General features: G+C 53.7%; 1 protein-coding gene across 1 annotated transcript in view; it reads left to right on the top strand.

Annotated features, from left to right (window-relative positions):
* Window positions 1-1,578: 1,578 nt before the first annotated feature.
* Window positions 1,579-23,387, top strand: part of SLC1A7 (solute carrier family 1 member 7) — a 39,494-nt gene continuing 17,685 nt past the window's right edge. Inside the window, exons 1-3 of the mRNA XM_004588681.4 lie at window positions 1,579-1,713; window positions 7,790-7,869; window positions 21,605-21,820. Of these exons, the coding sequence (XP_004588738.3) occupies window positions 1,579-1,713; window positions 7,790-7,869; window positions 21,605-21,820 (431 nt within the window). The remainder of the gene's footprint in view (window positions 1,714-7,789; window positions 7,870-21,604; window positions 21,821-23,387) is intronic.

Below are 23,387 nucleotides of genomic sequence, written 5' to 3'. Positions count from 1 at the left end.
TAGGCAGCAGCTTAATCCACTGTGCCACAATGATGGCTATAGTAGGTTGGCTGGTTTATCTGACTTCCTTGGCAGAACCTAGCTTGTTCCTCTGGGCAAGACTGAGACACGGAGAGGAGGACAGCATCACTGAGTTGTTTAGGTGAGGACTAGAATCAGATCTCTGCCCAACCAGGAGCCTAGCCATGAGTCTTGGTTCTTTTACAGCCCCCCTGCCCAGCTCCACTGTGTCCCTGAACTCCCCTTCTTCCTCTTCCCTCCTTCCTCTCCCCTCCCTCCCGTCCCCTTGTTCTTATTAGAAAGAGCCCGCCCCCATGTGTGCTCCACTCTTCCATCCCCATCTCCCATAGGCTGTGCTCCAGGCTGCTGCCCAACTGCCCCTAATGAGATTAGAGATTCCTGGTGAAACAGAGGAGGGTTTAATTTCCTCTGGCTTTAAAGGTCAGGACAGGCCACCAGAAATGGCTGAAGAACCCCTTGCTCCCCAGACCTAGAGTGGCATGACCCTAGCAGACCTCTGCCCAGCTTCACCCCTGCCCTCACAGTGCCTCATAAAGTGGGTGCTCTCATTTACTCTGTTTTACAGGTGGTGCAACTGAGGTAGGTGGGGTGAAACGGCTTGTCAGGTGATGCTCAGAGCTGGTGCGCGGTGGAGCGAAGACTTGGCCGCTCGGTCCTGCCTTCATGGAAAACCATGAAAATCCACAAAAAACCTTTCTGAAAACTCAGAAAACTCAGCTCAAGGCTGAAAGTGCAAAGAATCATCGTTCACGCTCACTCCCCTGTGAACCATTTGGCCCAAGTTAGGCTTCAGGTGCACTGGACTCAGCCACTTCCTGACCATGGAGTGGATGCCAAATCCCGCTCTGCTCCACGCTGGCTCTGTGACTGTGGCTCTGGCTCCCTAGGGATTTTGACACTTTCCATGTAGGAAATGTGCTAATGGCAGTGTCCCTAGGAGGAGGGTGAGTCCCCACAGTTAGTACGTAGGACAAATAAAGCCATCGGAGCACACCCAGCACATGGTACCCACTCAATCCACAGCACCTCAGATTCTCCTCTGCGAAGCAGTGACATAAGCAGGACTGGATTGGTGGGACTGGCATCACTATATGCAAGTAATGTGCACCTGCAAGAACAGCACCTGGTGCATAATAAATGCTTCATCAGCATGGGTGGTCACCGGCACTTCACTGGTTCACTCTCAGAGCTTCCTGAAAAGAAATAGTACAAAGAATCAAACAAACCAAGCTTGTTCCTCACACCAGGACCTGTCTGCTGCCCTGTGTTAGAGGTGCGCTTGGCTTTGAGGGCTGAACCCCCAGACCACGTGGTCTGCTCTAATTTCCCAGGCCCTAATCTGCTCCCAGCTCCTAATGATGCAGCTAGTAATAGGATTGTGGCTGCTCTATGGGGCGTGGCCATGGCCTCCAGGCAGGCGACTGGGGCTTAGCAACTCTGACCACCTGCCTGCTGGGAAGCCGGAGAGCCCCCAGTCCAGCCCACACTCTGTGTCCCTGGGGAAGCCTCAGGTACATGGAATGGTGCTGTGCCCCAGGCCAGCAGGCCGGGCTCAACATGGTGCTGGGGGCCATCTTGGCACGAGGGAAGGATGTGTGCCGGCGCAATGGGCTGCTCATCCTGTCGGTGCTGTCTGTCATCGTGGGCTGCCTCCTCGGCTTCTTCCTGCGGACCCGGCGCCTCTCACCCCAGGTGAGCCACCTGTAGCATCTCGGCTTCCCAGCTAGGAGGGCGGGGTGCACGGGCCTGACAATCTTTCAGGGGTTATAACGGAGGGTGAGTCCCTCGGCCTCCGAGGTCCCAGTTTTTTCACTATGATGTGGGTGTGATGGATGCCTGGTAGGACTTGAGTGAGATGCCAATAAAATGGTCCACGTGGCCAAACTGGGCAAGGAGGCCACATTGGCAATCTTGTGGGTATAGGAAATGTGGTAGTAGAAGAGTTCCTGGAGGTTCCTGGAGGCATCCAAAGCAAGCCGTGAGGAATACCTCCTCCAGGCAGCTCACAAGCCAGAGAGCAGGAACAGCGTTGTAGGCCAAGGAAATGCAGGCACAAGAGCATGGGTGTGGAGCAAGCCATTTGTGGCTGCCAGGATGTCTGGGGACAGCAGGGGCTGAGGCACAAGGACCAGCACCCCCATGGGTCCCATCATTGAACGTAGTCTTGGGGCCATGACGTAGTCTTGGGGCCATGATGAGAAGTTTTGGATTGGAACAGTGATGTGATCGGCTCTGAGCTCTGGAGAGACCTCCCCCTTGCCCGCTCCCCACCTGTGGGGAGTTAAGTGGAGGCAGGGCAAGGGAAGGATGAGGGGCAGGTGTGAGAGCAGGGTGGGAAGGAGGAAACTTTGGGGGTGTGCTTGGTGTGGGGTCCAGGGGCTGCGCAGGTCCCAGTTTTCCCTAAAAGCCACTGTAAAAACTCCCCCTCTGGGAAGGCTCCTCCCGGACTCCATCTCCCAAGGAAGGGGAGAGGCACCCATAGGTGTCAACCAAGGAAAGAGTCCGACACCCGTGAAAGTGGCAAAGAGAACTCGACTCAGTGCTCTGGGACCAAGTTATCCCCCAGAGCAGGCAGAGGACTGAACCCTGAGTGTACAGGGACAGCTGGGCATTGGTGGCCAGCCGTGGAGTGAGCGGGCAGGGCAGGGACAGGCCCCTGGGGTGATCTGAGAGAGCTTGGAGTGGGGAGCGAATTCTCATGAAATGGATTCAGCAAGCCAAAGTCAGGACACAGGACAATGCCGAGGGGGACAGAGGGCTCAGGGCAGCCTGCTCAAGACCAGCTGCCAGGGGTCTCCCACCCATGGGACCCTCCCTCTTACAGTGCCCAAAGCCATCTCCGCCGCTGGAACTCTAGACATAGACAGAGGCTTCTATGAAGAGGAAAATCATCCCTTACCCAGTGTCTGAGCCAAGCACGGTAGGGGAAACCTGTTAAGACACTAGCTGTATTTCAGGGACAAGTGCAGACCCCAGAGGGAGCAGAACCCTAAACTCTGACCTCACTAGTAAATGTCTGGGCGAAGTCTCAGCTGCCTCATTCGTGAGGTGGGCTGGATGGGAAGCGGGGCAGTGGGAGTCAGCTAGAACCGTTGTGTGTAGTAAACGAAGGATGCACTGTGCTTATGCAATGTGACTTGGTTCTCCCCCTTACCTGTCAGGTCCTTCTGAGATGGGGAGCAATTCAGGCCTGACAGCTTATAGAAGCTTTTAGGGATGAGCATTTGGCAGAATGGTTAAGATGACACTTGAGATACCATGCCATCTGGCTTCCTGTTGAGTACCCCTCACTGAGGCTACAGGTGATGGTTCAGCTAGTTGGATCTCAGCCACCTGCATGCTGACACCCAGATTGAGTTTTTGCCTTGCCACTTTGGCTGGCCTGGCCCTGATTGATACAGGCATTAGGGAAATAGACCAGTAGAAAGGAAATTTCTCCCTCCCCCACTTCTCTCTCCTTCAAATAATACAACCTGCACATGTTTTAGGTTTATTCTGTCTTTTGAAAGGCAGAGTGATGGGAGCAGGCTGTGGAAGCTCTTGTATCTACTGGTTCACTCCCCAAATGGCCACACCTCAAAGCTAGGAGCTGGAACTCCACCTGCGTTGGATGGTAGGGAAGCAAGTTCCTAAAGCCATCCTCAACTGCTTCCCAGGCACATTAGCAGGAAGCTGCCTCCGAAGCAGAGCAGCCTTGGAGCTGAGTGCAGTGGCATGGAAGGCTAATGCTTGACCTGATAACACCAGCATCCCATATGGACACAGGTTCATGTCCCCACTGCTCGACTTCCCACTGAGCTTCCTGCTTATGGCCTGGGAAAACAGAAGAGAAAGACTCAAAACCTTGGGACTCTGCACCTGCATGGGAGACCCAGTAGAAGTTCCTGGCTCCCAGCTCTGGATCAGCACAGCTGTGGCCATTGCGGCCATTTGGGGAGAGAACCAACAGATGGAAGATCTTTCTGTCCCCTCCTTCTCTCTCTATAAAATATGTCTTTCAAATAAAAGAAAGAATAAATAAATCTCTTTTTTATTAAAGTGACCCAGCCCTTTGATATGGGATACCAGTGTTATAAGTGGCAGCTCGAACTGCTGCACCACAATGCCAGCCCCTAAAATTAAATTTCACAAGCTTTTGACAGTCTTCTAGAACTCTTTACAGCTGAAAGAGTCCCTTCCTCCCAGCTCCTGCCTTGTCAGTCCACTGCTGGCTGGCTGCTTGCAGAGCCATCTGCATAGGTTGCTTCCTTTCTCTCACCAGCCTGCACACTGCCAGTCAACATGTGGGCTTTCTCAAATCAACATATGAGCCTCATTTCATGGTAGGCTCAGAGAGAACCCTCAAGTGTTTGCTGAATTAAACTGGTAATGGCACGATCTGCAACCTGCTCACTTAAATTTTCCTTAACAACAAAAATATATACTTCCTGCAGAAAGATGATTGTGTGAAAATAAATTGCAAAGCCTATCATTCAAAGCCAAATTCATCGGGGGCCTTCTTTGCCAAGGCTGCCTCCTCCCTCTGTTTGGAAACACAGCTATGTTCTGGCCTGGCTGAACTTGCCTGATAAACTGAAGGAAGGAGGTGGAGCCTTAGAACAATGATTTGGCAGGAATTGGCTTTCTCAGAATCTTCCATCGAAATCCAGGATTTTTCTGTTTGATCTCTGCTAGTGACTCAAACCAAGCCTTCCTGTGTTTTAAGCTTATGCAAAAGGCAAAAATTATAAACAACTTGGAAAGTGACAAAATATTCCACTGTGAAAAGAATTTAGGGGGAAAAAAGATTTTATCCTTGGACAGTCTAAGTATTTCATTTAAAATGATTCATCATTTTGAGACTCCCAATGATAGCGTGGCAAGGACAATCACACTGTGTTTACTTCCTAGGATTCCACTCAAATTAGGGTCATAGACCTTTCAAAAGATTAAAAATCACCAGGCAGTGGGCCTTGGGGTGCTGTGGGTTAGGCCATCATTTGGGATCCCGGAGTCCCATCTCAGAGCATCATTTCAAGCTCCTGCTACTGCACTTCTAGCCCGGCTCCCTGCCAACGTGTCTGGGAAGCAACAGAAGATTGCTCAAGTGCCTGAGTTCCTGCCACCCTCATGGGAGGCCCAGATGGAGGATGGAGTTCCTAGCTCCTATATTGGCCTGGTCCACCCCAGCCATAGCAGGCATTTTTGGAGTTTTGGGTGGGATGAAACAGTGGATGGAAGATTCTCTGTCTCCATCACCCTTTAAAATAAAGAAATCTTTTAAAAGAAAAGCAATAACAGTTACGACTAGGAATAAAGAGAAGAGAAAGACAGACAGCTGAGAGCCGTCAACAGATGCGGCCACTCAGGAAGTGGATGGAGTTGAATGACCTCATTGAGTAGAACACAGAAAGTTAAAATTTTGTCTCATCTGTAGGCATCAATGCCAAGGTGGTTTGTCTCAGTGAACTCTGGAAGCGTGAGGTGCTGCCCCAGGCAGGGCTGAGGCAGGAAGCTGCTGATAGGGCCCCAGGCGGAAATTTTGTCATCAGAACAGTAGGATCCATGGGACCCATGGTCAGGACTCAGCCACACTTGATTTCAGGATCTAGAGAGAGAGATTGCCAAATGAGCCTAGGCACAGCCTTGTTCCCCAGCCGGGGACGGGAAGATACGCCACCCACCACAGCCGCAGAGGGAGGAAGCTCTGTAAAGTCCTCTGTATGGGAGACCAGCTCCCAACAGCCCATCTACTCCCAGGGAGAAACCAGGTCATTGCCAGGCTGCCCTGCTCTGAGAGGTCACCAGTCCACCACCAGCCCCACCGCTGCCACATACATGAGCCAAGGGGGGTCCCCAAAGCTCCTGGAAAACATGCAGTATGAGCAAACTACACACAGATTTCGAGCGATCCAAGTCAGAGTGGCAGAAATAGTAAAATGGAATTGAACTTGGCATTTATAAACCATGTACGCAGCTTAAGCTTCCAGTAACAGCAAATGCTCCATGAAGGAGACACCTGTGACATTGCAAGGAAACATTTTACTGGGCTTGGAGGCTCCAGGTGCCCTAGTCATGTGGCCTTGTTACTGGGGAGATTGGGCAAAGGTTTGGCTCCAGAAAAATCTATGAATAGGCTAGAGCCAACAGCCTGTGAAGAGATTGAGATGAGAATTCTGGCCCAAGGGGTTTTGTGGCACAATTAAGCCACTACCTCTTTTTTTCTTTTTATAAGATTTATTTTTTTATTTTAAAAGGAGAATTACAGAGAAAAAGCTACCATTGGCTGGCTCACTCTGCAAATGGCTGTAATGACTGGAGTTGGTCTTGTCTGAAGCCAGAAGCCCAGAGCTTCCTTCAGGTCTCCCACCTGGGGGCAGTGTCTCAAGGACATGGAGCACCCTTTCACTGCCCTCCCAGGAGGGGGCTGGATTGGAAATGGAGCAACCAGGATACAAACTGGCACTGACATGGAATGCTGGTATAACAGCAGACAATCAACTTAATGGTGTCAACCCTCTAAGCCACCATTTCTGATGCCAGCAACCGATATCCAGTGCTGGTTTGAGTCATGCATGCTCCACTTCCTGTGCAGATCCCTGCTAATGTACCTGAAAGGCAGCAAAAGGGACCCACATGGGCCACTAGGCAGAGAGATGTTAATATTGAGTGGCGACTCACAGCCCCATGCCTCTCTTCTCCCACCTCCCTGCCATCCCCTCTCTCCCCTCCTTCCTTGTGTCTCTTCACCCCTCCTTCCCTCTCTGCAGTGTAGAGGAGACCGGTGAGAACACAGGCTCCCTACCAATGGCGAAACTGCCGCATAGAGCCCTTGCTCTAACTCTGGGTCACTCTCCTTGTAAACTGGACTGGGCACTTCTCTGGGGCAGGAGTCATGCCTGAGTTATTCTGGGGTGCCCAATGGGAATCCTGCCACAACGAGGGTTGGATACATGTGAACCCTGCCCTTTCATCTCCCACCCTTGCTAGCTGAGATGGGCTTTGCTCTAGGGACAGGTACGGGTGTGTGGGCAAGTGTGGGGAAGATCCATTCTCTCCCAGGGTTCCTGTTTACTCTCATCCAGGCTCTGTGCCATGTGCTTACAGACCTCCTCCTACGTAAGCCTCCCAGTGCCCGCATGGGAGATACTCATTTTGATTTGGAAGACTTATTTATGGGGCCAGTGTTGTGGCATCGCAAGCTAAGCCACCACCTGTAGCATGGGCATCCCTCTATCTTTCAAATGAATGTTTTTCAATAAATTTTTTAAAAAGCTTACTTATTTGAAAGGCAGAGTTACAGAGAGATTTTCCATTTGCCTGTTCACTCCCCAAATGATTACAATCAATGGGGCTGGTCTAAGCTGAAACTAGGAGTGTAGAAATCTATCTGGGTCTCCCTTGTGGATGGCAGGAGTCCAGGCGTTTGAACCATCTTCTGCAGGCTTTCCCAGGTATCTCAGCAGGTCCCTGGGTCAGAAGTTGATCAGCCAGGGCCAGAGCCAGCCCTCCAATTTGGTATGCTGGTGACACAGCCGTGGCTGACCGCCCCCACTCCAGGGAGTGTGTTCATTGTCCCCATGTCACAGGTGAGGACTTCTCAGAGAGGTTAAGTCATGTGCTAAAAGCCACACATCTGGTGGAAGAGCAGAGGCAGCCAGAATTGGAACCTAGGCCTGTTTGATTTCAAAGCCAGTTCTTTCTGCAGACTCTGCTGCCCACATGTGCCCTCTTTGCAGCCATGAAGTCTACATTACCTGCTCTAACCTCAGCCCTGTTACCTTTTCAGGAAATTAGTTACCTGCAGTTCCCTGGGGAGCTCTTGATGAGGATGTTGAAGATGCTGATCCTGCCACTGGTGGTGTCCAGGTGAGCAGCAGGTGTTTCCTGGGCGGACTGCACTGGGGATGTGGGGGTGGGGAGTGGTGCTGGAAGCCAGGTCCTGTCTTGTTCCTGCTGCTGCTGCTGTAGGGGCTGGGTAGCAGCTATAGGACCTGGGCATGCTGTGGTCACAGGCCCTCTGTGGGCAGTAACCCAGTGTTTTGGGTCATTGGTTATTTTCGTCTTATCTGGTAGTTTCTGGTGGACTGAACAAGTGATTGGGAGCCATAGGATGTGACATGACTCCCACACAACTCAGGGCTGGGTGGAGTAGAATAGGGGCAAGGTGGCCCTGAAGACCCTTCACCAGGTTCCCCCGGCCCCTGTGCAACCCAGAGCAGCTATCAAAGCTCTCTCAGCCTCAGGCTCCTCATCTGAAACAGGGAAAGCGCAGTGCTCACTTCAGAGGTTGTCAAAAAGACTTTGTATGCAAAGTGGAAAGGGGGCAATGCATCATGGCAGAGCAAGGGTGGATGAACCTGAAGGGTGAGTTCTCCGCCCATTATGAAAGCCCTTGAACACTGCTAGGAATCCAACATCGGGGGCAGGGCTTAACCTGCTGCACTACAATGCCAGCTCCCTCTGGGCATCTTCTGCGTCATGCAGAGTCTGTGAATCTGTCAAGATCACCAGGGATCCCCACTCTGCATCCAGTGACTCCCTCCCGCCCTGTGGGAATACTCCCCCGTCTTCTCGTCTTCTCGTCCGCTGTCTGCCCTCTGTCTCTGCCTACACTCCAATGTTGCAATGTCTCAGGGCTTTCCTAAGCCGCCTCCATGCCCAGCACCCAATGCAGATCTCGCCCCCAGGCCTCTTCTCCAAGCCCCACCCCTGATGTGCCAACCTCCTGGTTGTTGTCCCCACTCAGATAGGTCATGAGCATGGCAAGTTTAATGCCACCTCCTTGGAAACGTTGCCTGCCAAACCATGGCTCTCTCTGGCTTTTGGCTTGCCCTTTCCTGACATAGGAAGGGGCAGTTCTGTGTGACCTATTGTTCGGCCCGGCTGCTGGCTTCCTCCGTCTCCCTCACTCTCATAGCCAGTCTGGAGTGACTCCAGTAGAGTCTGCCTTATAACAAGAACCTGGCTTCATGCCTGCCCCAGGTCCCTGGCATTGTGCTGTTCTCTCGCTGATCACTGATGGCTGATAGGCTGGCCTGGCCCCTTCCTCGCCCCTCTCACCCCACAGCCTGGATAGAGATGAGGTGAAGTAGGCGAGGCCTGCTGTTCCTGAATTTCCAGTGGCTTCTGTGGCATTCAAATAAGGCCCCAATTCTCCACCTGCCTGGTCCCCATCTCAGCTCACACCACACTCATTCTAGTGCCACCCACCCTAGACCACCTTGGGAACTCCACACATGCTGTTCCTTCTACCTGGAATAGCATGCCCCTCCTCTTCTTCCTCTTCCCCAGCTCTCAGCCTCCATGGCACGACCACCTTAACAAGGCCCTTGCTTAGTCTCACCGTGCACTGCTCATCTTCCTCACTCATCAGACACTGACATTCTAGAAAATGCATTGGTTCTCTTTTCATCGTGCACTGGGCTATAGGCTCCATAGAGCCTTTTTTTTTTTTTTTTGAAAGAAAAACTATTAATTTTGAAAGCCACAGTTACAGAGAGAGAGACACAGAGAGAGGTCTTCCATATGATGCTTCACTCTCCAGATAGCTGCTAAAACCAGGGTTCTACTAGGCTATAGCCAGGAGACAGGAGCTTCTTCTGGGTCTCTCATGCAGGTGCAGGAGCCCAAGCACTTGGGCCAGCTCCTACTGCCTTCCCAGGCCATCAGCAGGGAGCTGGATCAGAAGTGGAGCAGCCCTTGGACCTGGCACAGTGGCTTAATTGACAGATTATTTGTCCTTCAAGCACTGGAATCCCATATGGGCATCAGTTCATGTCCCAACTACTCCACTTCCCATCCAGCCCCTAGCTCCCTTCTCTGTGTGAATTTGCCTTAAGAAAAAAAAATTAAAAATGGAGCAGCTCAGACACAAACCAGCACCAATATAAGGTGCTGGCATTACAGGTGGCAGCTTTACCTGCTATGCCACAACACCAGCCCCAACAGTATTGTCTTTTAAATTTTTTTTCTAATTTTCTTTTTAATATTGCTTATATAGTTGAGAGGGACAATATGTCTTGAGATTCAGTTCTGGATGGTCAACCTGTGGCCGAGGGCCAGGCACACTGTAGGTATTCAGTAATATTTGTCCACACAAGTGTCATAAGCGAAGCACGTAAGTAGTATCCCTGTGTCCTGGGCTCTGCAGAGAAGCAAAGAGCAGCCCTGGGGCATTCACAGGCTGTGGGGAGCCAAGCAAAAGCAGACAATTCTCCCAAGAACCACAGGAGCATTGCTGATGAGGGAGGCAGCCCTGTGACCCTTCCCCATACCCCTGCTGTCTTTGCTGTTGGACTTGGGGTTTCCTTGAAGGCAGAGGCCCCTGCATGGGCCCTGCAGTCACACAGAGCTCAGTACCCAGCCTGGCCTGGCCCAGTCCTGCCCCGTCACAGCTGTATGACCTTAATCAAATCACTGAATTCACAGAAAAACTGTTCAGAAGCCAGGGGTCCTCACCACGCATGGCCAGGGGACCAGAGGCAGGACAGCCACCCTAGGCCCCTGTAGCTCCCTGAATCCCAGCTCCCAAACTCCTGGTCTCTCCACTGAACCAGTGACTTCTCTTTCTGGAACACGCTATGGTATGAACTTGAGATAAGCTGGTATGAGAGCAGGCAGTGTGTTTGGTGTATGGTCAGGGTTAGTGCAGAGCGATGTGCCATGAAAGAAGAAGTGCTTTGGGCAACTCCCCTGAGACAAGGCATAAAAGACACCTTTTCCACCATTAGCTCTGTTTTTTTTTTTTTTCTTCTGTCTTTCTTTCCTTGCTTGGATCTCCCTCCTGCCACTATAATAGGAGATTTGGAGTTTTTTTCCTTCCTTGGAGCCCCCTCCTGCTGCTAGGGCAGGAGACACTTTCCCTTCTTAAATAAATCTCGCTTTGCAAAAACAAAAACAAACAAAAACTTCCAATGGGGGAATGTGAAACCTGCACTGGGTCTGAGCCTGACCTCCTCCCTCCTGAACCCCTTCTCCTATCAACCCCAGCCCTGTCTGCCCGGGAGCCCAGGGTGGGGCTGTTGCTCAGGGCAGAGCAAAATCAGCATGGCTGCTTTGTGCCCTTGCACTTGCTGGATCAGAGCCCTTCCCCTCCAGCCCAAGCAGGGCCCTGGTTTAAAAGCTCCATGGCCCAGGGGTCAGACCTTGTGCCTGTCATGCAAGGCTGCTGCCCCTCCATCCCCAAGGGCTCCCAGCGGTGCCCCCAGGAGTTGGGTGTCCCAGCACATAATTGCTACGAGGAGTGGGAAAACAACAGTTGAGCTCCTTTGCTTCCAGTTCTAGTGCCCTGCAGGGGCAATGATTGCCTGCTGCCCCTTCCCTGATCCAAGCAGCAGGAGCAGGCCGGTCACCAGCTGTCCCCAAGCACACCTCGTGCTCTCTTGTCTCCACACCTTTGGGGTCAGTGGCTCCCATTGACCCAGCCACAGAGGCCCTCTTCACTTGGCTTCGTTTACATCGTGCCTGTTTTCAGGACTATTGTAGTCCGTTTCCAGGTGCTTTTTGGGAAACTTGAGAGCATGGCACCAGCCACTCCAGCGAGGGCTGTGGTGGCTGGCATCACACGACAGGTGCGTGTATGAGAGTAGAGGGCAGGAGAGAGGCCAGACCAGCTTTCAACAACTGGAGCCATGAAGACTAAACCAGTCACCTGAAGAAAGCCTCAGTCTATCCCCGACCCAACTCCCTTCCAGAGGACCCAACCTTGCAGCACACCACGCCTACACTGGAAGTCAAACTTCTAGCATTTTCAGGTCCAACACAGACCTAGCTCAAGTTTCTCTCTGAAGCCGTTGCAGCCCCTTGTGAGTTGGTGACTATTGGTGACACTGATGCTGCTGGGGGCCCTGGGCGAGCTCAGCGATGCTAGTTTAGTCACTGATTGGTCACAGTTGGCGCACCACACTACACGATGCCAGGGCCTCTTGCTGGACAGTCGAGGCATCAATCTGAGCCAACAGCTGGCACCCCTCTCTGGAGGTCAGAGGGTTGGAAGTGAGGCCAATGGGCCACCTTGAAGCCCAGCTCAATCACTCTGCTCACAATCCAGCTTCCTCCAGCTCATGAATCTTTTTTTTTTTTTTTTTTTTTTTAGAGTCTGTGACGATGTGGCCCCTTGCCTGAGCCCTTCCAGGCCTAGCCGAGTGCAGCCTGTACTTGCAGTTGCCACCCTGTTGTTCGGGCACCCCTGGCTTTAAGCAGGCCATGATCAGCAGCATCACTGTAGTTAGGCAAAAGAGACAGACATAATGTCAGGCCCTCCTCTGTGCCTGTTTCATTTCTCTCTCTGCCACCTGCCCTGCCCTGTGCCCCAACCCTATCTGTGGAACATATCACCTTGGACTTGGCGGCTTTCCAGCCATTTCTGTGGGTTGGAGGTCCAGACAGGGCCCTGCAGAGTCCTCTGCTGCATATCACGGAGTGGCAGCCCACTTGTCCCCTGCACTCCTTCTCATTGGAAGCTCTTGTCAGACATTTCCTGTCCCTGCCCCTTCATGCCACCCTGTTTCCACCCTGTGGCTCCTGCCTCCTACCTGCCCCACTCCAGTGCGTTGGGGTCAAGGTCAGCAAGGGGCTCTCTCCCTCTCCAGTCTACAATGACAGGAGGACATGCAGTCACGTCTGCCATCCTCTCTTGGGAGGAGCAGGTCACAGGGCCTGCCCACACTTACCAGCCCTCTGCAGGACTTGGGTCCTTGGGGTCATCGTAGGGTGTGTCCACCTCTTTGTCTCACCTGCATTCTTTTCCTGGCAGCTGGTTCCAGGGCTCCCTTGCCAGAGGATGACTCTGAAGGGCCCCGCCCACATCTCTGGTCTGATTTCTTGCCACCTGCTGCAAGGCCTGGTACACAGCATGTGCCTAATTGCTGTTTATTAGGTAAAAAAGAGCAGTAGGGAGGTGGCTGAAGCTCACCTCAAGGGCTTTGAGTCGGTCCTTGTAGGTGTGGTTAAGAGTTGCCTTTCAAAGTTGTTCACAAATTGCATCACAGGTCGAAAGCATGTTGGCTCCCAGGAGAGAACAGATTCTGACTTCATTCCACAACCTTCACTCAGCCTGCCACTGTTGCTATTTTGTTTTTCTGTAAATGTTGGTTAATATTCATTCAGCAAATCCACAGGGCCTAGAGCAAGGTCCTGGGCTGACAGGTGCCAAAGCTTAGCCTGGCAGGGGCACCCCCGAGCAGGTCATATCTAGCTAGTTGACCCCAGAAAGCAAAGGTCAGATGTAAACCCACTTTCAGAGGAGGGCAGATAGATGCACATGGCCTCTGGCCAGCACCTTTCTCCCTGTGGGCCCAGCACGCGGGAACCCTTGTGGGTGGGTACATCTGGCAGGGCGATTGAGTCATTCAGCTGTGTGACCCGTGTGTGCCACACTGAGCCATGTTCTGTTCAATCTCGGGAGCTCCCGCCTAGCTTCACACTGTAGGTCCAGCATGTACGTGTTTGAGTGGGGCCAACGGCACAGCCCATGGGTGTGGACCCGACACAGGCAGAGGGGCTCCGGAGTCAGCATTGGGGTGCCCAGTGCTTGTCCCTGAGAGCAGTCACAGCTCTGGCCTGCCCTGAGCTCCCTGAGGATTCCTGATCTCTGCCAGAGGGGCCACTTGTCATTACTTGGATACCCCCATTGTTTTCTTTAAGGCTTATTTTATCTAGTTGAAAGAGTGAAAAAGAGAGGAAGAAATCTTTTATTCTTCATTCCACTCCCCAAATACCTACAACAAATTCTAGAAGCCTGGAACTCTCTCCTGGTCTTCCACTTGGGTGATGGGGCCCAAGCACTCGGGCCATCTTCCGCTGCTTTCCCAGGTGCCTTAGCAGGCAGCTGGATAGGAAGTGGAGCAACGGAGACCCAACTGGTATTCCAATATGGGACGCCAGCATCGCAGACAGCAGCTTATCTTGTGGTACCGCCACACCAGCCTCCTTTGGTTTTTAATGTACAGTCTACCCCCAAAAGTCTGGGTATCTCTGTCCTTTCAAGTTCTTGCATGATATCTTCTTGATATGCTCACAAGAATAAACCAGTTTCTGCTTCTATCTTTTGCTTTCCATTCAGCGTGATACTATGAAGATTTGTGGTCCCGTTTCATTCTACTCAGGGTTAGGGGTGGTGTCCTCTGCTTCCCATAGTTAGGGTGCTGCTGGAGACTCCACTGGGGTCTCCGTGTCCGCTGGGGCTCTGGCTTTACCCTGTTACCTAACCCCTCTCCCATCCCCCAGGCTCAGCCACCAGATGCAATATTTATCTGCAAAAAAGTACAAAGCAGGTCCCAGCAGGTGCTCTGGGCGCACATGCGTCTGGAGCTGGCATCTGACCATGGGGAGGCAGCCAGGCCTGCTTCCACACATCCCCACAGAAGAGCTGCATGAGGAGCCGGGTCGGGCCGAGTCTTGCCGGCGTCTGGCTCCGGGTCTGTCTCCTGTTCACTCTCCTCTTGCCAGGCCTGCCTCTGTACTCTTCGCCAACATCTTGGCCCAGGCATCGTTCAAGGAAAACTGAATCCATGTGTGTGTAATTCACTGGTGCTGAACATAGCCCCGTGTTTTGTAAATGTCGCATCCCAGCTGTGTGTGCAGCTCCGTGGGGTGTGCTTATGTGAATATCTGTGTGTATACAGGAGTGCAAGGAGGAGGGGTGTCTGATTTCAGCTTTTTGTAAGAATCCTACACTGCTTTTTCTTAGAATCAGGAAACAAATCATGCTTGGTCCAAGAAACACCACCCTCTCTTCTCCCCTTCCTCTGTGTGGCAGAAAATGCCTGGAGAGCCAGGGTCCTGAGTGGCAAGGGTTCTGGCAGAGTGGCCCCTAGAAGCCTGGTTTGGCAGCCAGTGTGCAGGGGGCAGTTGGCCCAGGAACAGGCTGTGAGCGGGAGGCAGGCAGGCAGGCCCTTGCACCCTGCCCTTCGAGCCCTGCCTAATGGGGCTCTGCACGCCCTGAGGCAGCCTCTGGCAAGCCCCAGGGCCTGCCTTGGCCCTCCATCCAGTCAGCTGACGGCCTTGCTCAGGAGGCCGGGGACCAGGGCCAGCAGTGGGCCGCGGGCAGTGTCTGAACTTCCATCTGGTGACTGACCTGGCCAGTCTTCTATGGAGAGCTCCTGTGCATGCTTCAGGTTCCACTCGCAGTCACCTCCTCTGGGAAGCCCACTTCTGGTCTCTCAAGTCCTAACTGCACGCAGCAGCTGGTGTCACTGCACCCTGTACTGAGTGCCAATCAATTCCAGGCCTGGGGAGCACCCAGGGCAAGTGGTCGCTGTGAGGCTAGGTGGGAACAAGTCTTAGCCTGGGGATGTGAGTGAGTTTTGGGGACAGCCTGCAGCTGAGTGGCAGCCAGGCAGCTGCTCGGTGTCATAGGGAACTGGCCAGGCGTGGCGATGTGGCACAGCCAGCTGGGAAGTGTGACTCGCACTAACGTGGCACTTGCTGTCAGCTGCTGCGCCTGTCATCTGCTCCAGGCAGAAAGAAACCTTGGCCTTTGGGAGGCCTAGGGGACCCTATTTGCCTGGGGAAGTACCCCTTTCTCCCCGCTCCCGCACCCCACGTCAGGGCACTGACTTCCTTATTTTTTCACACTCTTTGCTTGAATACCTCTGGCCACTGGCAGCTCACCACTTCTCAGAGGGGCTCCTTCCAGCCCAGGGCTGAGAATCACTTGCTGTTGCCTCATCAGGTCCCAGGTCTGCCCTTCCTCTCTGTGCCTCCCTGTCCCTGTCTGAAACCTACCACCTACCCCAAGGTGCCCCTGTGGGACACGTCCTCCCCTCCCCTGTCCCTTTCCCAGAGGGTCTCAGCACCAGGGTGGACCTGTGACACCCTGGACAAGTCACTGGGTTAAAGATCTTCCAGAACCATAGGGTGGCAGGTGGCTCATCAGGCTGGCTTGCTGCATGCTGCTGCTTGGCTCGGCCTCCTCCGCCCCAGGACTGGACTCTGAGTTGTGGAAGCCAAGTGCCGCCCAGTGAGTGTCTGGGTTCAGCTTTGTCATCGCGGCGGAGTTGGCCCGAACTCCCTGCCTGCTGGGGCCCATTACATCCCTGCCGCCTCAGCCAACACATTAGCTGTTCCTCTGGGCCTCCCACCCCCACGGATCTGATCCATGTGTCGCCAGGGGCCCTCTGCCAGGCCGTTGAAGTAGAGGAACAGACAGCAGGGGACTGAGAACAAACTCCAGAGACCCCATGGGTGGCCACCGTCACCTGTCATTTAGCCCTGCCCCCAGCTGTTCCTAGAAGTTCTGGTACCAGTTGCCGCAAGGCCACACAGGCACATAATACCCTAACCCCTGACTTGTTTTCGGGGGAGCTACAGCCACCAGAGCTCTCATGAGCCATCCTCCTAACTGTCTGATGTAGAAAGTTACCCTGGCCTGATATCACACGCATCAGCAAGCTGGTGCCCAGAGGACCTTAGCTTATCCTGGAGGAGCTGGGGCAGGTGGGTGTAGACAGTACACCAAGATTGCACTCTCATTGCATGTCTGCCAGGTTGTGCAAGGTGGACCATGCGCAGGGGAAGTCGTCATCCCATTTATCCGCAAATAGAATCTGAGGCTTAGCCACGTATCCTGGTGCTCCTGGCTCAAGAGAACTGCTCATGTGAGCTTCCCAGCCCAGTCCCCAGGTGGGGTGGGTGCAAGAGCAACACAGGGAGGGGGAACTGAATATTTTCTTTGATTTAATGAATTTAAGATCTGAAATTAAGATCTGAAACAGAGTGTAATTTTTTTATATCAGAGGGAGGTGGCACCTAAATAGAAACTTGAGAATGGACAGTAGTAGCAGGTGATAGGGAAGCGAAAGAGAGATGGGGTCCATTTACAGTTGCTGCTTTGTCCGCGCTCATCCACTGCCAGGCGTTGGCTGGGGCCTGGGAGAGGTAGGGTGAGCTTGGTGCCAGAGGGCCCTGTAACAAGCCGGGAAACACGGGGTACACCAGGCAGGTAAGCAAGACAGTAGCACTCAGGGAAGGCTTCCAGAGAAGTGGCATCTACGTGGTACTCAAGAAAGGTGAGCGGACAAGTGTCAAGTTTAGGGAGAAAGAAAGGGGGAGGTGATAGACAGCAAGCTGCAGGCCAAAGGAGGGACCATGAGGGTGGTTCAAGTGCAACAAGAAGTCCTGCTGGCCAAGGAGGGAGAGGCAAATGGGGCCACAGTGGACCCTAAGCCAGGCAGGGAGTTTGGCCATACCCTTCGAATGTCACAGCCAGGCACACCTAGTTGTTTGCTGTCAGCCCATGAGCACGTGACCCAGCCCACCACCATCCCCTATTCTTCCAGGAAGGGTGGCATGACCTTTAGGGACCAGTTGGTGAGCAGCTTCCTCCCCTACTCCGCAGGGACCCTGGAAGCCTCCCTGCCCCCCACTCTGCCAGTGGAACAATCACCAACTGGATTGAGAGGCTGGGTGCGCTCCCCCTCCTCGGAGGGTTAACTAATCTCTAATCACCGCAATCTCCTGATCCCCAGTCCCTGAGCTCCCTACGAGTGTGGCCAGATGGTTTGGGAGGGAGTCCCAGGAGCCCCCTGCCCAGCTTAGAGCTGGAGAGACAGGGTCACCAGCCTTTCCCACCCCGTGTGAAAGCCACATCTCCTGCCCCAACAGGTAGCCATACAGGCTGCACTTGGATACCTCCAAGAATGGGCAGCTCAGTTCCACAGAGGGAAGGACTGTGTTCATGGGCAGACTGTGAACTCTGGGAGTTGGCATCCTGTGGCCTGGGTCACACTGAAATCACAGCCAGCCCCCACCAAAATACTCTTTAACCCCACAAGAATGAAATCAGACCTGCGTCTTGTGAACAGGGGAGCTCCTGCACCTGTCCATGGAGGGTATGTCAGGGTCTCCACTTCCAGGAGGTTTATCTTCCCCACCAGTGACGTAGGCTCTGGACTCTCCCCTCCCCAGGACAACTGCCAGGCAAGTGTGTGATGGAGCACCTGAAAGGTGGCTGGTGTGAGGGGAAACTGAGTATTTTATTTGATTTAATGAATTTAAATTGAACCTCAAGATCTGAAACAGAGTGTAATTTTTTATATCGTTATACACTAAAATGGTAGTATTTTTGATATATTGGGTAAAAACAAAGCATTAACAAAAATTCATTTATTTCACAGAAATGAGTTTAATTTTTTTGCATTTTAATTTTTAATAAATCTATGCATTTTTATTGGAAAGGCAGAGTTGCAGAGAAAGAAGGAGAATCTTCATCTGCTGGTTCACTCCCCAAATGGCTATTATGGCCAGAGCTGTGCCAGTCGGAAGCCAGGAGCCAGCAGCTTCTTTTGGACCTCTGTTGTGAATCCATGGACCTACACTCCTAGGTTATCCTCTGCTGCTTTCCCAAGTCATTAGCAGGGAGATGGATCAGAAGTGGAACAACCAGGACTTGGAATCCTGGCACTACAGACAGAAAATTAGCCTTCTATGCCACCGTGCTGGTCCCATGACCACTGGCAAATGTGAAATGACAAATCCTCTGTCTTATAAGGTCATTTCAGGATCAAATGAGGACATTGGGGTGTTTGGGGAACAGGGAACTCCAGGGAGAGTGTGGCTTCTGGGACTGCTGGGAGCTCCACCCTCCAGGACTATATTTCCATCACATCCTGAAAAAAATACCAAAACCACACAACAGGAGTGAGCATTGTGGCACAGCAGGACCACATGGACCTTCTCACATGGACCTATCCCTTAGCGGCGCACCAGTTGGGAGTCCCGGCTGCTCCACTTCCCATCTGGCTTCCCATTGATGGCCTGGGAAGGCAGTGGACCATGGTCTCGGTACCTGGGCACCTGGGCCCGCCTGCATGATGGAGTTCCTGGCTCGTGACTTTGGCTTGGCCCCATTCCTGCTGCTGAAGAGATTTGGGAAATGAACTAGTGGTCGAAGATTTTCTTTCCCCCATTTCTCTCTAGAGCTCTGTGGCAAATAGTCAAATAAAATAAAACATATGGAGTAGAGCAACAATTTCTAATGAAAATTACCCATAACCCCAGCACCCAGTTTCTTGTAGAACTTTTTCTCTGTGTGTGGGCATGTGTCCAGGACTCTTGCCACCACCACCTTCCCAGCTTGGAAGTCCTCAGGAAGACACTAAAGGCCCAACCTCGGGAGGGGACCCCAGGGGGGAACCCCCAAAGGCTAAACAACATGACCATAAGCCTCTCCTCAGTACCGAGTTCTCGGGGCACCACTATTCCTCCCTGGGCTGCCCCCCTCCCTGCCCGCACCTCGTGTCCTACTGGCCCCAGCCTAGCCAGCCCTGGCCAGCCTCCTTCTGCCTCTTCTTCACCTGGAGAAAAGCTTCCCTTTGCGGTCCAGGGTGGACTGCTTGGATCCCGGGTGACAAAATTATTTTCAGTCCACTCTCCTTGGCAGTGGAAGTGAGTAAATTCTGGGACAGGGATGACCCATCCTCTCTAGGGGTCCCTGTCCCCTTCCCAGGTCTGTTTGGGACCGGCTCCCTGCCCCCTTTCTGACACCTGTAGCTCCCCCTTCGAGCCCCCAACACACACACACACTGTCCTGCTGATCCAGCCATACACAGCACGCCGTGCTGGGACGCAGCTGATGGGGTGATGAGGTCTTGCCCCAGGAGTTTCCAAGCTACGATGAACCATCTGCTGACCAGTTTTCCCAGCCAGCTTGGGACCTGCAGCTTCTCCCAAGTGATGTAGTCACTTCCTGTGGCCACTTGGGTGTCACCTGCAATGATGGTTCTCAGGTGTCTCCAGAGATTGTTGCTCTTACAACCACCGTTTCCAGGACCTGCCCCCATGCCCAGGGAGATCCCAAACCCTCAGTGACTGCCAGTTCCCCCTGTCCTGGGTTTGGTCTGTCTTTCTGTCTCATATATCATCACGGCTCAGATAGGAACTGCAACCTGAGAAGAGTCCATAGTGATGTTCCCACACTCTCCGGTTTTCCCACTGCCTTCTGCTGGTTCCCTGCCTGGCACACCTGCTCCATCATTTCCCAATCATCCTGACATTTCCTTTGCAGTACTGATGTGTCCATGTTATCTGGGGGCTGCTTGGATCTGTGTAGGTCCCAGAGACCTTACTCCCTGCTGTCTTGAGGCCAGGCACAGTTCCTGACTGCCTTCACTGGGCACAGGGCATGGCAGAGTGGATGTATGCTGAAGGTTTAAATCAGTACACGGTGGGAGAGGACTCCCTGGAGGTGGGCCCTGGGCTCTGCTCCCGCTGCACGCTCGCTCGGTGTCCTGCGTGACCTCAGCCACCTTGGTCCCTTGGTTGGGGCTTCACTTGGCCCTGGGTAATGCCTACAGGGCAGCCCCCATGCAATCCCATTATGAGCCCATCAGGATTTAGTCTGAGACCCACCCTAAGCCCATCGCTAGCATATGGCATGCTGGCAGGGGTGGGGGACAGAACCCAGGACATGGTCTCACTGCTTCATTCAGCAACCTGCCACCAAGTCAAGCACTGTCCGGGCCTGGCTCTGTGGACCCAGCATTGGGTCAGACCCAGGCCCAGGGCCCCCAGGCTCTTTTAGTAAGCAGTCAGCAATTCACTGGAGTGGGGGCTTGGACAAGAAGAAACTCGGGCTGGGGAGCCCAGGACAAGGCCAGGTAGTAGGCAGGCCATTTAGGACAACCTAGTGGCTCTTCTCAGGAGGAGCAGGGTGGGACAGGGTAGCCCATGCTGGCCTGTCGTGCAGGCCCTTGCGCTGGCTGCTGCTGCGTGCTGTCTCCTGATGAGAGGAGCAGGCTGCAGAGGGATTATCTGCTCTTGTTTACATGATTAAAACCAGACAAATACTTCCTTTATCTGAAAGAATGAAAGGGCTTTAGGGAAAAATCCTTTTGGCAGCAAAGCCAAGTCCAAGCATTTCCTTAATTAATCTCTGACCCAACCCGCAGCCCCCATGTGCCCTCTCCACATTCCCACTGTAGCCTGGGGCGCCGTGGCCCTTCGGCTGACCTGCCCTGGCTGCCAGGTGGGGAGGAGCCTGAAGGGAAGAGAGAGAACCACTGCCCCCTTGGCTCCCTCCACACGGCCTCTGGCCGGGGGAGCCTGGACACAGGTACTAACACAATACTAACCCAATAAAATAGAGAAGCCCCTGTTTTAGAGATGGGGTGCTGATGCTCAGAAACAAGGGAGTGCCAGGTGCAGCACTAGGGCTAAGACCCAAGTCGCCAGCTCCCAGCCCACACAGACGTTCTCTCTAGCAAGTTTGTGGCAACCACCTGTTGGGCATCAGCCTATGCAGGCACTGGAGAGGTCCAGGAAGTACATGGTCACAAGCAAGGGATGACCTGGAGATGCTCCACACAGAGCAGCTGTGGGCTTAGCTGGAAAACTGGCACCTGGCCTGGTGGCCGGGAGTAGGGAGGGAAGGAAGCTTCTAAAAGGAAAGCATGGGCTGGGAACCTCACTGGCTGATGTCTCAAGGTGCCAATGCACTTGACCTATGACCTTGGCAGTGGAGTAAGGAGCAGAGCAGAGAGGCCCCACAAAGTACACAGAGGGGAATTCCCTGGGTGCTGTGAGGGTGCCAGGCATGGCCAGGATGGGCCACAGTGGGCACAACCTCTCTCCACACTGACCCTGACTTACCTCTCCCTCCCAGCTTAATGTCAGGCCTCGCTTCTCTGGATGCCAAGACTTCCAGCCGCCTGGGAATCCTGACCGTGGCTTACTACCTGTGGACTACCTTCCTGGCCGTCGTCGTGGGCATCGTCATGGTGTCCATCATCCATCCTGGGGGTGCAGCCCAGAAGGAGACCACAGAGCAGAGCGGGAAGCCGGTCATGAGCTCGGCCGATGCCCTGCTGGACCTCATCCGGTAATGTGGGCCCACCAACACCTGCTGCCGGCCTTGGCTGCAGTTGTCACACATGGCCACCAGAGGGCAGAACAGAGTATGGGGCGGGGAGGCCTGGTCTGGATTATCTGTGACAGAATTGTGACTGTCTGGTGACTTGAAGGCAGCGGCCAGCCTGTGCCTCTGGCCTTCAGGTCATTTTCCCTGTTCAGTGGTCCCCAGATTTACATACATCAGGAAGCAAGCCTTGGGGTGGGTCCTGCTTTCTCAGGATCATCTGGCAGGCAGGTGGTGGAGCCAAGACGCGCCCCAGGCCTGGCTACACCCAGCACAGGGCTGTTGGCTCTGTGGTACTGCCACCTTCACTGTGGCTGCTGCAGCCTCAAGAGCAGAGACTCTGCAGAGCCCCTCCTCTCCATCCCTCACCACTGTGCCAGTTAGGTCTGGACCCGGAAGCCCAGCTCACCCAGTCCTGAAACAGATCCGTTAGACAGGGATGAGGCAGGGCTGGGGCAAGGCAAGGACAAAGCTCATGCAAAGATGCTGACTTGTGGCCTAGGGGATGGGTGCTAACCCACCAGCTAAAGGAGGCACAGGGGAGAGGAAGGCAGTGGGTACCCAATAAAGTGAGGCCTTGTGAACCAGGCCAAAACATCTGTTGTAGCCCAGAGACCCCCAAAATGGGTTGTGAGCAAAGGCCTGGCATGGTTGGGTTCAGTGGTTCCTCTCCGTCTGGATCAGGGGCAGGGGGTGGGCACAAAGCTGGGGCTGGGTAAGTGGCCTTAGGGTGGAGAAGGGCAGATCACAGGGGCTGCTCAGCAGGTGGCATTGGCGGAGCCAGGCCAAATGGGGGTGAGGGCAGAAGTGGATGGGGTCACTGACTCTAAGAATGGGTGGGCATCAGGTGGTGGCCAAGCCCTGGGGTAATGCTAAGCTGATTCAGCCCCGCTGGGAATGACAGCTATTGGCTATCCAGCAGCCCCAAGTCTGTGGCAGGATGGTCTGCGCTAGAAAGGAAAGTTTGGAAATCCCTGGGGTGAGGGCTTTTGGTGTGACCCCAATGGCAGGCAGGCTGGCTCCAAGGACGATGTGAGTGAAGGACCAGGACAAGACCAAGGGAAATACCCTGGGGCCATCTCTGGGGCCGCCTCTCACTCTCTTGTCCATTTCCAATGCAAGAGTCCAGGCCTGTGTGCAGCTAGCACTGCATGCTCCCTGCCTCTAAAAGCCACAGTATTCAAGTTCTGGGATCCAATGTGGGCTCAGAGTCCCTGTCCCAGGGCGGAAGTGACAGTGTGATGGTCCCTCCTTCATGTCCCTTCTGTCCCCCTGCTACAGGAAGTGGGCCATATTGGGGGTACCAGGCCTGTGGATGGCGATTCCTGGTTATGCCTTCACAGGCTCTCGGGTCACAGAGACACCTGTATCTCCCATGGCCTTGACCCAGGCAACCCTGTTCCATCTGGCTCCTTACAGCACTGTCCTCGAAGTCAGCTCTGCATGCTCTGAGTGACCCTGCTGGGCAGGAGAGGGGCCACCAGGGGCTTACACTCCAAAAGTGCACTCTCCTTGCTGGAAAGTTCTTAGG

The sequence above is a fragment of the Ochotona princeps genome, chromosome 2, assembly GCF_030435755.1.
Source record: "Ochotona princeps isolate mOchPri1 chromosome 2, mOchPri1.hap1, whole genome shotgun sequence".
NCBI classification, from domain to species: domain Eukaryota; kingdom Metazoa; phylum Chordata; class Mammalia; order Lagomorpha; family Ochotonidae; genus Ochotona; species Ochotona princeps.
The sequence above is the reverse complement of the archived record's forward strand: the minus strand, read 5'-3'. Positions and strand labels throughout refer to the sequence as shown.